The 14,581-nt window shown below is 42.5% G+C and overlaps 1 protein-coding gene across 2 annotated transcripts; it reads right to left on the bottom strand.

Annotated features, from left to right (window-relative positions):
• Positions 1-5,300: 5,300 nt before the first annotated feature.
• csrnp2 (cysteine-serine-rich nuclear protein 2) lies at positions 5,301-14,269 on the bottom strand. Of its 2 annotated transcripts, none has more exons than XM_036008061.1 (5): positions 13,572-14,269; positions 11,707-12,018; positions 11,331-11,593; positions 9,737-10,033; positions 5,301-8,434 (listed from the first exon to the last, which is right to left on the bottom strand). In XM_036008061.1, exons 2-5 carry the CDS (start codon positions 11,927-11,929, stop codon positions 7,478-7,480), a joined length of 1,740 nt encoding a protein of 579 aa, XP_035863954.1. In that variant the 5' UTR covers positions 11,930-12,018; positions 13,572-14,269; the 3' UTR covers positions 5,301-7,477. The 2 variants fall into 2 exon arrangements, with proteins under 2 accessions (XP_035863954.1, XP_035863955.1); XM_036008062.1 differs by having other exon boundaries at positions 11,737-12,018; positions 13,572-14,268.
• Positions 14,270-14,581: the final 312 nt, after the last annotated feature.

The raw sequence follows: 14,581 nt of genomic DNA, 5'->3' as shown, positions 1-14,581 counted from the left end.
TTCTACATCCTTTCCCAGATTTGCAAAAACACATATTCCTCTTATTCCCACCACATCTACAACCCAAAGTCTGACCCCCACAAACATGCTATTGATCATGTGAGCCCGAGGCGACAGCAGCATCAGGATCAAGAGCAGAACAGAGCTGTAACAGCATTGTTAGAAAGTGCATTTAGACAAAGACACATCTGTAGAAAGACAATTTGAAACTCTTTGATATCGTTATTTTTTTCCTTTTCATTCTCAGTTTACAGCTCTGTGAGCCTACTCAGTGTTTTGTGCTAAATGCTAACATTAGCATGCTAACATGTTCACAATGACAATGCTAACATGCTGATATTTAGCAGGTAATGTGTATCATGTTCAACATCTTAATTTAGTGTTAGCATGCCAACATTTGCCAATTAAAACTTAGAGCGGCTATAATAGACAGAGTCGCTCATAGTGACCTACAGAAAATTATCACCCGAATCTGCAACTCCCCTCAGCTTAAGTTTAGCTCATTGTTTAGCTGTCTTACCTGCAACTTCACTGTTTTGGTTCACTTTCACCACTCACATAGCATCATTTTCAGCAGCAGCAGGCAGCTGTTTAAGCAAAAAGATCTCCTAAAACCAGCTGTGCACTACCTGCTCAGCACCACACAGCACACGGATAGAGTTAGCGACGAGCTGGTGAACGTAGTGGAGCATTTAGCCACTAAAGAGACAAATATTTCACTCAGGAGTTGGTAGAAACCAAAAACAGAGCTAAAAGAGAGAGAATATTGGACTTACATTCATCAGGTGGACACAAACAAGACTCCGAAAGAGTGATAATGTTGCTTCAGAACCTGATGTGTAGGCCTAAAACTAAACTAAACCTGTTTGCTAATGAGTTCCCCATATCAGCTTAAAAGGTATGTCAGTGTTGTTTCACAACTTGTTTCCTTTGCCCCCGAGTGGCCAAAAAATCAGTTATAAAAGTTCTGCTGAGGCTGATGGGAATGAAAGTTTTTAAGGTATTTGGTCATGAACCAAGTATATAAGTAAACTTTGACCTAGATGAGACATCAGGGTATCTCCAAAGTTATTACAATTCATCCTGAGGGCAACACAAATGTCTGTGTCACATTTCATGGCATCCATACAGTAAAACTTTGACATGTACCCAATGTCTGGCAACCCAACTAAACGTTTTGAGAAATTGAGAAATGTTAGTTTGGACCAAAACAGCGATATCCCTCGAGCCTCACTGCTTGTGTGGTTAAAATGCGGTTTGGGTAGTGAGAGCATGAACTGCATTGTTATATGATATTGCAACATTATTTTAATGACATAATATTACCACATGAGGGGAATATCATTATTCATCCATCAGTCCCTGAACCTTGCCACTTTTGTCCAGTTAGCGTCATCCGTTGTAACTATTCAGTTGTCAGTTGAGAGTTTCAAAAAGACAAGTAATTATGAAGAAAACCTCGAACAAGCTAAGATAGCCAACAACCAACCTTTCTCACCACTTTAAACAAATTAACAACAGCCAATTTACAAAGACTGACTCCCTTAAATTAAAGGTATCGTCAAAGCTTCAAGAGATGCAGATTCCGCTTTCTCCAGATACTTCTGATATGAAGTCACCTCTTTTCTCTCCTCGGTTAAGATAGGAAACACTCACATGAGGTTACCCACTGGTTGTTGTTAAGAGGCTATGTAAGCATATAGATATTTAAACTTCCACCTCAAGCAAATCTGGGCACACAGCCAGTTGCTTAGCTAATGGGATGGTTTTTATTACAGGACTGAAAGGAAGCAAGAACATGTTAACAATAAAAACATGCACGAAACAGAAACTTTTTTTCTTTTTTAGTAACCTCCACAGTGTATGGATGTTTAGAGTCGATGTTGGGGAACTTGGATGTAGCCATGATGGACATGTCCTTGGGGACCAGCAGACAGAGCAAGACACACCATATTTCACACAGCTGTGGACACAGCTGTTTTTCTGGTTCTGCTGGGAGTCACTTGGCTGCGTTGCCATGCATCAGTTTCCTTTTTTTGCTTGTTCAGGCAGTGCCATCTTATACCCAGAGCTTGATGACATAATATAAATCTTCTGGTTTTGGCTTCAGTGTGTTCTTTCACATTTCAATCCTGGACTGCATTCGATGCTACAGAGTCAACCATCCCAAATGAATCATATGCAACCGTTTGCTTTAAAACCTCATATTATATCCAACCCATTTATATCAATGAGGGTAGAGTAAATAATAGAAACACCTCTCAGTATAACACAATGCAATTCAACAACCTCCATAATGATCACATAGTTGAATCAACATCCCTCTTAAACAGTTTGAACAAAAACTGAACATCATAACCTTCATGGAGGACAGGAAAATTGGCATCTGAGTGAATGTTTATATATAGAAAAATATTAAAGCAACTGTAAAAGGATTGGTGTCTTATAACTGAATATTGTGACCAGGTCAAAGTGGAACGCCTGGCATCATTCTTTGCTAATGTTTTACCACAGCACATAAAGAAGGAGCTGCACTCTTTAGGTGTTGGAAACACTCTTCTGTGACTACAGGGATCTTTGCCTCAGCACACATTATTACAGATTTTTTTTTTAATAAAGCTACTTCTTTCCTATGGCCACCTGTAACCATAGATAACATTATTATCCTCAAAACCCAGTGAGCTTTGCTACTACTTCCTGTTGACAACCCATCCCCCTCGCTCTGTGACAACAGGCAGCTTTTACTGTGAAAATCATGATGAATGGGAAAGGGAATTGCCCTTCTCTTAGTCATACATGCATCCCTGAATGCAAATCCCTGAATAAAATATAGAATAGCTTATATATATAAGAAAACAAAGGCTATGGCAGAGAATTTAAGAGAATATTTTTTGCATAAAGGCACCAAATATAAAGACAAGCTAGGGATATACATTGCCATTTCACTGATGGGCCCAAAGAGAAAGTGTGAGCAGCTTTCAGTTTTGTGTTGACCTTAACGGCCCTCATTGTTTCCTTCTTCCTGCTTTCAGGAGGGCATTTGGATCCTGTCTCTGAGCACACAGAGTGAACTTTGTGTGTCGGGGGGTCTGGATTTCCCTCCTCAGTTCAGCCAGCATGTGAAGAGCACGGCAGACCAGTGAAAATACCATGAGCCAGTTTTATGAATAGTGCCATTTAAAAGGGATTGGTTTCAGTGAAGGCCTAATGATGCCATAGCACTAAGCGTCACAGAGCGAGAGGGAAAGAGAGAGCATTCTTTCCAGGCGCTGGAGCAGCACTTTCAGACTGGTAGACTGGAGTGAGGTGGTGTGGCAACTTTCCATTTCACATACGTCACCCCTAATGCCCAGTTGCTCTCCACGGCTGTGTCCAGTCACAACAGTTAAATTAAAGCCCAGATAAAGCTGGTGATTTTGCACATCTGTCAACACGCTCTGAGATGACTGTGGGAGCCACTCTCTCCTCTGATTACGCTGTTTTTTCTAAATATTTCCACAGGCTTGTGTTGGGCTCCATCATCAGCCCTGAAGCTATCAGGCCCAGCTGAGTTCTTCCGGCCATTGGAGAGGTGAAACAATAGAAAGCCAGGGGCCAGAAAGGTTAAACAGACGATGCATAGTTCTCAGAGCTGTGGATTGCTGCCAGAATTGTTCCAAAGGTAATTTGTTTTTGCATGTTTGTGGTGTTTCTTTGTGTGTGTGTGTGTGTGTGTGTGGGCCTACTCTCAGGCTGTTGGCTCACTGAATCACGCCACACAGTGACTGGCACAAAAGAGAATGGGAATTTTAATCAGGTAGCTTTAGGTAAAGAAACACACTTAGAGGGGTACAGCAGCAATTTAGTATTGCACTTCCACAAAGTTGGGAAACTTTGTAAGAAACACATTAAAAGCAGAATGGTCAACGTCAAAACAGCAGAGGCTGAGATATCCAGATGTTTGGCTCCAAAAACACTGGCTCCTACACTTCCCAGAATGCAACTCAACAGCACCTTCCCCGCCTGATAAATGCTCACATCTTTAGATGTTTACACTTATTTTCACAAGCTGAGAAGTACCCCTCAGGGGTTACAACTTTGTGTAAAATCGGTGATGTGCCCTTTAATATAACAATATGATCGCCCTCTTTAAGATAATACCAATCTTAAAGGAATTCTCGCAATCAATGACGTGACTGTTATTCATACCGGGGTTATCAGTATTTGGTTTGCAAAGCTAGTTGAGGGGAAGTAACTGTCAAAGCAGGGAGTGTGCATCCTGCATCCCAGAGCAGAGACATCGGAGCTGTGTGGGTCACACTGGCTAAAGGGCGCTCATGATCAAAAGATGGTACTGGATGCCTCTGATTATTCTTAAGAATCAAAGCCAGGTCAGAGTTACTATCTCCAGTGGTACTATAATCCTGTGGCGTGGATAAAATGTAGAGCCTCAGATTTCAGAGTAACAACTGCAGTGAGTGAACCCAGTAATGTGACACACACATCTGCATGTAGAGAGGTTGTGCTTAGAGGAATGCACTGAGTGTATGCTGCCACCTAGTGGACAGAGACTGTACTGCACCTATCAGACAGACCCCCAGGATCTAATGAGGACAAAGGCTTCACGTGTTCTCCTTTTGGTTTCTCCTTTAAAGCGACAACATAAGATCTACAGACTTCACACAGGTCAGTCACATCCGTTTACAGTGGATGATTGTAATGACCAGACCCAAACGGAATCTGCGCATGTTTTCACAGTTTTCAGCGCTGACCCAGAATTAAAATCTGCAGAACTTAGCAGACTGTTTTTCTGCTTGGGGTGGAGATGTGTTAACGTTCTGGGTGTTTTTTCTTCTTTTTTTTAAAAGGATAATTCTGCGGAATTCCGCATCCCCATTTTCCATGTGGCCCTAGTCATGACAAAACAAACAGATAAACACTAACTAAAATAACCATTGAACCATTTTTCAAATCAGAACCGCTAAAATATGTGAAATATAACTGCACTTGAATTCATTTATCTTCAAACTGTCATCAAGTTAAATATATCTAGATCCAAAGCTATATAGAACAGCTATAAGATATAGTAAAATCACAAAAATGGGATCATCATCATGTGAATAAATGATCATTCCCACAATTAGTCTAGTCAAGATAATAGCAAAATGTCATCAATGGCAGCTTAGCCTGTAATGTTTTCACCCTGTGTTCATGTGAATTAAAGATGTATTACCTGCTAAAACCAACACAACACAAACACAACTCTATCCTTTTAAAATCAGTGTTTTATTGTTTTTATTTTTGTATAAAAAACCTTTTTGTCCACTTTAGGCAACAGTTAGCATGAGAGTAGTTCTCACAGCTTTTAGGTGAAGTCTAAACATATCAGTCTTTTCTAACAATCACACACCCCTTTCACACAGAGAAACACACAATCACATAGTGTACTGGAGTTAATTGGATGCAGTGGTCCCAGACCTAGGTCTATTAGTAGAAAGCCAAGGACAAAAGCTCAACAATAGGCAGCTTTTAATCATCGTCGCTTTAAAGATGGTACTATGTTGAGGCAAGTCACGCGAACACACAACGGGCCACAATAAATCTAAAGCCTCACTTTTTTTTTGTTGTTTTTTTTTTCAATCTGATGGTTCAAAGCGTCATCTAATTAGGGTTGAAACCACTGCTTTGGTGCAACTCTTAAGCAGATTTATATTAAGACAATACAAAAAAAAGGCAAAGAAACACATCAGACATCTCATACACAGCAGCACATCCTGTGTTCGGCGAGCCGTCGCCAAAAGCAACAGCTGTAATTGTAGGCAACAAAACAAAGGACCGATTTTGTGTAAGAGGAGTCGGCACACTTATGCAGATCAGTATTAATCAGACATCGCTTAAAAAAGACATTTAAAGACAGGCAATGTTATACGATTGCATTTACATACTCAATGACAAAATGACAAAACGCCTCATTCCAGAATCTCCACATTAATCATCTGCGGTGCAGTAGCTATTGCGTTTCTACGAGAGACTCTGCAACACTTTTTACTTCTAAACATCAGTCATCGAGGAACATCTCTGTGAAATCATATTTCTCGTGATGGTGGAGAGAGAAAACAAACAAACAGCGAATCGTAAATATGTAACATCAGCACCTTTCAGGAATAAAATATGTATCCTCACTAATATACTCCCCCCCCCCACACACACACACACACACACACTAAAATATACAAAGTCAGGTCGTTGTCAATCTGTTTCATAAGTTAGTAACATCACATCACTTTGTATAACTACTTTCTTTGACTCTTTCAATGCTATATTCTTCATATGCAATGTGATTTGATTCAGAATCCTCTCTTCCTCATAATGTAGTATAATTCATTAAAAGAGGAGAGGCCTGAGGAAGATCTATCCTGGCATTTCATCATAATAACATGACATGACTACATGGGGTTACGGTATAGCAGTATAAAAGATCTCCTTTCACTCAAAAAAAAACAAAAAAAACAAAACAAAAGAAAACAAAAGACTCAGGACTTCAAACCAACAGTATCTAATCCACAAAAGACACATTACTCAAGGAAATAATAAGTAATATCATAGGCATTGGAACTACAGGTAAACTAGAGGTTTTTGTCGACAAATCAACTGCATTTGCACAAGCAGCGCGAGGTGAGCAAGAGCAATAACTAAGGCCAGTGTTGGTCCGCTGCTCTGTGTTAGTTTTCCTTCGTTTAACAGCAGCGCCGCAACACTCGCCCTCGGTTCACAATGTGCGTACGGTTTAAAAAAAAAAAAAAAAAAAAAAAAAAGCAGCAACCTCGGCTCTGTCTTGCACATTGCTAATGCATATACAGTACACAAAAACAAGTATTTCCAGGATAATTAGGTCTATTTTCAGCGGAGGATACTATCGGAGGCCTTTATTTGGCTTGACTACAGCACAGGTTTGCTGTAAGGGAAAGTGAGCAAGTAGGTATCTAAACTCACAAGCTTCGGGCTCACTGCAAAACAATTTGTGTTTAGCATTGATAGCTATTTTTTTTATTTTTGTATCGTCACCAAACAAAAGGCTTATGTCAGCATTCCCACATTGTGTTTCCTGTTTGCTACGATGGAAATTAACAAAGCACTACTTGCTGTGTACTTTCCCATCGACCAATGACTCCTACACACACGTGTTTTTTTTTTAAATGGTTTTTCCATTAAGGCCGTATTGATCACACCTAAACTGAATTACGTACAATGTTTCCTTGTAACTGCATCCATATTACTTCTCGGGAGTAGTCTGTATGTGCTTTCAGCATCCCACCCCCCCCACTCCCTCAGGTATTGTAATACTCACTTCTTATTCTCCACATAATTCAATGACAGTCACTACAAGAGATTGCAACCTGTAATAATTCTTGATAATAGCAGTGATAAATGTGAAATGTGTAATTTCTTTTCATCTTAGATGAAGCTATTGTGCAAAATATCTGCAGAGAAGCTAGAGCTAAACTTCGGGAGGCAGTGGATTGACTCCTCCCTCCAAGCATGCCTCCCGTTGGCACTGCTGCACATCAGCCAGGCTCTGCCGGGGACTCGAGGGCCTCTCCTCCACCACTGCCACGCATCCCTCCGAGCGCAGGATCACATTGGTCAAAGACTTGCCCAAAATCGGCCTGCAGGGGATCTCTTCAGGCTTATCATCTTTCGACTCCTCTCCTCCTCCTCCTCCTCCTCCTCCTCCTTCCTCTTCTTCTTCTTCTTTCCTTTGGCCTCCTCCTGAACCCTGTTCTCCCAGCGAGCGCTCCTCCTGTTCCGCCTCCTGCGCTCCGTGCAGGCTATCGAAGGCCCCCGGTTGTATGGGGCCGAGCTGGTAGTAGAGCAGAGAAGTGGAGTCTTTGAGGAGGGCCGAGGGGCTCTCCTCCTGGTTGTCAGTGATGCAGAGCACCGTGGCCCCCGTGGGGAACGGCCCCTGCAGGAGGACCTGCTCCACCCCCGGCACCTCCCCCTGCCCGGGCAGGAGGCAGAGAGGCTGCTCTGCGCCCAGCTCGGGCTGCACCGCCTCCCCTTCCGCCTCCTCCCGCTCCCGCCTCTCCTGCTCCTCGGCGCTCTGCAGGTGCAGCACGGCCGTCTCGTTCTCTCGCTCCAGGATGTCCTGCTCTGCCAGGAGATCCTGAACCTCCGCCGCTGTCTGCGCCTCGCTCTCCTCCAGCTCAGAGTCCAGGCCGGCGACGGAGGATAGGTCCGGAGACGTGGGGCAAGTGGAGGAGGGGGAGGACATGTGGTCGGATTCAGCGTACTGGTCGCCGGTCCCTTGTATCAGCACCCTCCTCTTCTCCAGGTCCAGCTTCATGATGGTGTGCAGGTAGTGAGTTCGGACGCGTAGAGGGTTGAACTCGATGCGGCCCGCCATGTTGCCGCAGCCATCCCGAGAGCAGCCACATGGGAACGACATTCGATCCACCTGGGAATGAAAGGAGGGGTCATTTCAGTTCCAGTTTTATTTGATTTCAAAAGGAAAGGCTAACCACTTTACTGACTCTTTTACACAAGTGTTGTATAAGTTATACAAGTGTTTACAGTTGTATACGGTTGTGGTTCCTCCTAGTCGAGTGAAAATATATTCAAAAAAAGAGAAAGGCACACTCAAAGACCTTGATGATTCTTCTAACAGGTGTGCCACTATCATCAACAACATCGACAATACTAGGGCTGCAACAAACGATTATTTTTATTATTGATTTCTTTTCTTCCGTTTTTGTTATTTTCTGAATCTATAATTCATTTGCGTTTACAAAACATCAGAAAAATGTCCATCACAATTCCCTAGATTGAGACATCATCACTTCTTGTTCTTCTTGCCCCCAAATATGACATTACATAAATGAGTTGTACAAATGGATGATGGTGTTATTGACTAGTATTTGATTCATTGCATCAATGGGTTGATTTTGTTAAATTCAGCTCATTTGACCGCACTGATCAATAAAAGAGAAATTGCATTTCAAGCTCAATGGATGGCTCTGTCTGCAGCCCTGTATCATACCGTGCTTTGAATATACAGTAGCATTCACAATTCCTAACAGGAGAAGAACTGATTTATTTTACCAACTGAAATTAAACTACTGTACACATGCACAGAGGGTCCTTTTAGGTGGTTCTCTTCCCTTAGAGAGTAAAGCAGAGACTTTCTTTGTGCCAATACTGAAAAACAAAGTACAGACACTTTTTTTTTTTAACAAATGGAAGACCGGCAAGCAGAATAAAACAGCAGAGGTGCTGCAGGAACAAAATATATCTACGCAGTCATATTTTCAATCTATAAGGACAGTCTCACTGGAATAATGAACATGTTTATTTCATGGATACACAATTCTGGCTTAGATCACAGCAGACATTTTTGACTGGTCATAGTAGGAAAAGCACAGGTGTTGTTAATAACATTAGCGCTGGCTCCGCTCTTCAAGCGTCCCAGTAAGCCATGACAGGGTGACAGTGAGCCAGGATGCATAATATGGGGACCCTGAAAGTCAAATGGCCATCATGAATTTCCTTATTTATACCTGTGCTTTTTCTTCTGTGATGTCAAAAGAAGAAAAGGCCAATGGGAATGTAAATTGCACATGACTTCAAATGATTCAAGTATTGTAAACCGGGCACACATTTCACTGAGCAGTGAAGACTGACTCATTCCAGCCTCAGCAAAAAACTGCACAGTGGCTCCCTTCTCTCTGCACATGCACACAGACAAGCCAACAAGCCTTACCTGGCACTTAATCCCAGCCTGGCTGCAGCCGCAGTGGCGCGGGTCGCAGTACAAGCGGCAGTCACAGCCGCATTCCTCTCGCGACAGGCGGATGGTTCTGAGCTCGGCTTTCTCCCGCGCATCTATGCGGGCGATGCCGGACGCTCGCAGGAGGGCTCGGCGGCGCTTTGTGGGCAGCGGCTGAAGAAAGAAGCAGTCGTCCACCTCCACCTCGTCCACGTCCAGGTCCTCATCTGATACGTCCTCCAGAGTCAGCAGGTCTGCCTGAGCGCACTCCACCGTGCCGTTCCTTGTCAGCTGTGGACGACAGTTAGTGTGGAACTGTGAGCTGGAGACAATAAGAGACTAATTCCCTATTTAAAGCTCAAGAGCATGGTAGTTAATATTGATACATCAAAAACAGCTTTATCTGTATCTTAATCATTTCATAATGGAACTTTCAAATGGACAATGTTAGAAAAAAGTACTCAGATCCTTAATTTAAGTAGTAGTAGTAGTAGTAGTAAGTCCTGCAATCAAAAACCTGCGTAAGTATAATAAAGGAGTATTATCACCAAAAAGTACTTGTTCTGCAGAATATTGGCCCCCATAACTGATTCATGATTCATAAACATTATTATTATTATTATTATTATAATAATAATACTGGAGGACCTGCCAACAACTCAGATACACCTGGAATGTAACTATACACTGTCAAAAATAGTAACCAGTAACTTTAAATGTAAATGTAGATACATGTAGAAGTATAAAGTAGCATAAAATGAAAAGTATGTGTAATTAAAATTTGTAAATGTACCCTCATGTTATGATATTCTACATGTCAAGTGAAACAGGACACTGGGCTCATTCAAAAAAACATTCTCTTAATCAATCAAGGGTGCATAACATTTTGTAAGGCGTCATAGGCAAAAAAAAAATACTGTATACTTGACCCAAAACTAGGGATGCACCAAATCCAGATTTTTGGGGTTCGGCCGAATACCGAATCCACTGGTTAAGATTCTGCCAAATCCGAAACCGAATCCTACTGCCATCATCAGTCCATTAACACAGTAAACACATTAATGTATGTACTGTACCTGAAGTTGCTGCATTTTGGCTGCTGTCTGTAGATTCCTTCATGCACAACTCGTATTCTTTCGGATGTTTCATACGCAAATGTTTTAACAGCGGCGATGTTGTGTATTGTTTAGGGTCCTCGCCACCACGAGACAAATCGGCATTGCAGATTGAACATGTAGCTGGACTCGAATGGCCTTCTTTTGACTGAAAGTACTGCCAAACAACACTTTTTCTGCTCACAAGTTCCATTTTCACTTTCTCACAGCCTACTGCATTGAACAATCCACCTACGTAAACACCTCCCCGTAATCAACGGCGGTGTCATTACGTCGACCAGCGTGGCGAGCGTAGTGCAAGCGTAGGGTTCAGTTCGGTGGAAAAAAATTCTAAGGTTGGGCAGAAACCGAACCCCATCAAAAAGCCCAGTAACCTGGATTCGGTGCATCCCTACCCAAAAAAAGGAACTTTGATTTACCTCAAATCACCCACTGATCAGTCACACAGTCTGAGATAAAAATGGGAAACCTACCTTCATCTTGCGGGCATTGAGCTTCTCTTGGCGCAGGTGCTGGCGTAAAGTGTGCCGGTGGCTCGTTTCCTGTTCTCGGGCAAACTCGCCCAGCGTGTAGTGTCTGATAGAGGAGTGGTGACGGGCCATGCCCAGGGAGCTGCCGCCTTGGCTGGGCACGCTGGTGAACCCCTGCCGCCGGGGAAAGTAATACACCGTCACCACATCAAAACGTACCCGTTTTCCCCCCAGTGACGGCTTGTGCTGTCTGAGGATGGAGGTGGCTGAAGTGGAGAAAAAAGGGGGGGGAGACGTTTGGAATGCAACGTTATACTTGAGTAATTAAATACTTTAACTAAGCTAATTAACTGTTTGAGTGGGTCTTAGAGTGTATTGCCTTTAGCGTGTGTCTCCGGTTGTTCCTTACGGGTAAATGCAGTGCTGGAGGGGGGGTTGAGGCTGTCACAGCTGTCAGCACTGTCACTGCTGGAAATGTCATCGTCGGAGTCCTTAGGTGTAGAGAATGGAGAGCTGTTGTCCACCTCTTCATATCTTCGTTTGAGGCTGAGGGACGAACCTGCCTCCATGGAAACTCGGTGTCTGAGGGCACAGAGGAGCATACGTCCAGCCACAGACAACGCACTCGGGCACCAGGAAATGTGAACCCAGAGATGTGGGAAAAGTGGGTTCTCGTGGATGATTTAAAACCCTTTCATCAATGAAAGGCAAAGTGTGGATAATGTTTGTGGCACTGTGTTATATCTGTTTGCTAATTAAACTCCTAAAAGACTAAATGTGTTTGGATAATGTGTATCTGTGTCAGTCAGGTCAACTCTCGGCACAAACACAGAAACCAAAAAAAAAGGTGACATCGACTGTTTCTGTTTGGTCTCCTTTCATCTGTATTCCAGCTCCATCATTTCCTCCCTCTGCCCCCCACCCCCTCCATCTCACATGAAATCCTACTTTAAAATCATCAAGTCTAGAGACGTCACCATGGCAACTAGGCAAGCCGGTTTAAAGCGAACAGCCTTGAAGCAAATGACTGGCCATGGCTTTTTTTAAATCTTAGTTCTGCTATAAACAATGCAAAAGGAATTGATATTAGTGAAGCTGATCAATCACAGCAGCGGGCTGCGGTCAAACAGGGTGAATGAAAAGCAGCATGTTTTTTATATGTATTTAACATGTTATATTATGAATTATGAATATCACGATATTCCATGAAGACGTGTGGTCATGCTTATCTTATTATATATTCCCTATGAATAAGGTACTTCTAAAGGTAATTAATAGTTTACTATGCAAATTTTGACTGTCTGGGTTAACATGCTACTGACAGCAACATGCTGCATCTTTATTCCTTAAGGGGACAGCTCCAAATGAGCCATTTTCCATCTCAAAGGGAAAATCCAGCCTGACATGGGACAAACATGTAACATTTGTATAATATTGTACAGTGTAGTTTGTCCTTAATCTAAACAGAGATACGATGTAGGGATGATGTCATGTAGAGACAAATCCTGGAGCTGATCTGAGGACAGTGAATAATGAAACAACTGCTGCAGCCACGGTGATTTTACTGGGATATGAGGACACTCCCTGTCAAAAAAGTCCTAAAATTGGATGTAATGTCAGTGTGAAACTAATCAATTCATGCCTCGATGCTTAGGGAGATGTCGTGTAGTCTGTGTTCATTGAAACAGTACACAAATTGTATTTTAATGTGGATTTCCCATCTATGTTCCTCTTTGGAATTAGGTTTTTGACCTAATTTAACACACCAGAGGAGGCTGCAAAGTCTTACATGCTCAGTAAAGATGCCAGTGTGGTTATAGCATCAATGTGAACCATTTTCCACCTGGGGACTCCCAATATAAATAGGAGGCAAATGGAGCAGAGGCTGAATTTTTGATAGTCTGCTCATTTCCCTTATGAAAATCAGACTCACCCTCCTGTTCCTTTAAGGACTTAGTTGGACGGACTTGCAGTATGCTTACAGACAATTGTGACTACATGGTGTAGGCTATTTACCTTCAGGACAGGCGGTGTTGGTGAGGGGTTTGTTAAACTGTGTACATGCAGCAACTGACTGCGTTGGAGAAGGTTGGATGTTATCTGTCTAACAGGCAAAGGCTCAACCGTGCTCTCTCTCCAACTCTACCCATTTTTTTCTTCTTCTTTTTTTTTTTTTTTTTTACACACACATAAGGCACACACAATGGCAAACCCCCCGGTTAATGAAATACTAAACCCTCTTACCTGGGGCAGAAACAAGGACCCTTATTCCAACCAACTCGTAGGTCGTTTCCCTTTCTAATGTGAGCTGCACATCAATCTTTCAACGCCCTATGAGATGCCTTTTTAGTACAAAACCGATATCTCTGAACCGACTATCCAGACTGCAACCGTGGGGCAATTGTAACCTAAAGTAATCTGTCTGGAAGCTTGCGTGACTGTCAATTTGCAACACTTATATCTGACTATAGTAGGCTACTTAGGCTCCATGCTCATTGTTCTGCACACACGAAGAAAGCAGGAGCTGTCTACTAGACCTGCGGGTTTTATTTAAATGTTGCATGCCTATCCATTTAAAGGACAGACGGTAGAAATAGGGACGTCATATGAATAGCGGCGATTTATTTCCTAACATGGAATAATATAATTAGCCGAATGTCTTATCTTTCTGATAGGCTTGCGATGTAGAAATCCGCTGACATCTGTGTTCGTTTATCCTTTTTCTCGCCGGGGCGGGTTCAGTCGGCGGTGCTTACTTCGCTTTCGTCTCGCATTAACGCGGATTTTGACTTCTTATTTTAATCGAATGTTGTCAAAATGTTGCAAACGTAACGAGAAGACGCCTTTCTCCCCGTTCCGCCCCGGCCCCGTTTGTTACAATGTAACAATAGAGGAAGAAATTCTTCCCTGCAGCCGTATATATACTTTTTGTGACATCACAGGCATGCCCTGCGCCGAAGCATGCTGGGAAATGAAGTGATTTTTTTTTTTTTTCTCTTCTTCTTTGTTCATAGTGCAGAAACAGACGTGCAAAATGTGTCTGGGATTTAACATAACCCTGACTCGTCTGTATATACACAGTATGAAAAAACATCATCATTGTTGTGTCCTGTCTTTGTTAAAGCTAGTTTCCATAGCGACAAAATGCATGTCTGTAGCAGGTCTAGGAAAGCTATGTATTTAATATGAATGAAATACTCTTTTCTTTTTTGGGAGGAGCTTAAGAACGTTTAGGATATTGTTAAAAATCTCAT

The sequence above is a fragment of the Sander lucioperca genome, chromosome 12, assembly GCF_008315115.2.
Source record: "Sander lucioperca isolate FBNREF2018 chromosome 12, SLUC_FBN_1.2, whole genome shotgun sequence".
NCBI classification, from domain to species: Eukaryota; Metazoa; Chordata; class Actinopteri; order Perciformes; family Percidae; genus Sander; species Sander lucioperca.
This window is presented reverse-complemented; position numbering and strand designations above follow the sequence as displayed.

What these genes read in the sequence shown, in the direction of transcription:
- csrnp2 (XM_036008061.1), bottom strand. Translation starts at nt 11,929, where the DNA reads ATGCTCCTCTGTGCCCTCAGACACCGAGTTTCCATGGAGGCAGGTTCG. An exon ending in ACCGGAGACACACGCTAAAG is followed by an intron (nt 11,594 to 11,706) that starts GCAATACACTCT and finishes TCTCCACTTCAG; the next exon opens with CCACCTCCATCCTCAGACAG. An exon ending in AGGCTGGGATTAAGTGCCAG is followed by an intron (nt 8,435 to 9,736) that starts GTAAGGCTTGTT and finishes TTTCATTCCCAG; the next exon opens with GTGGATCGAATGTCGTTCCC.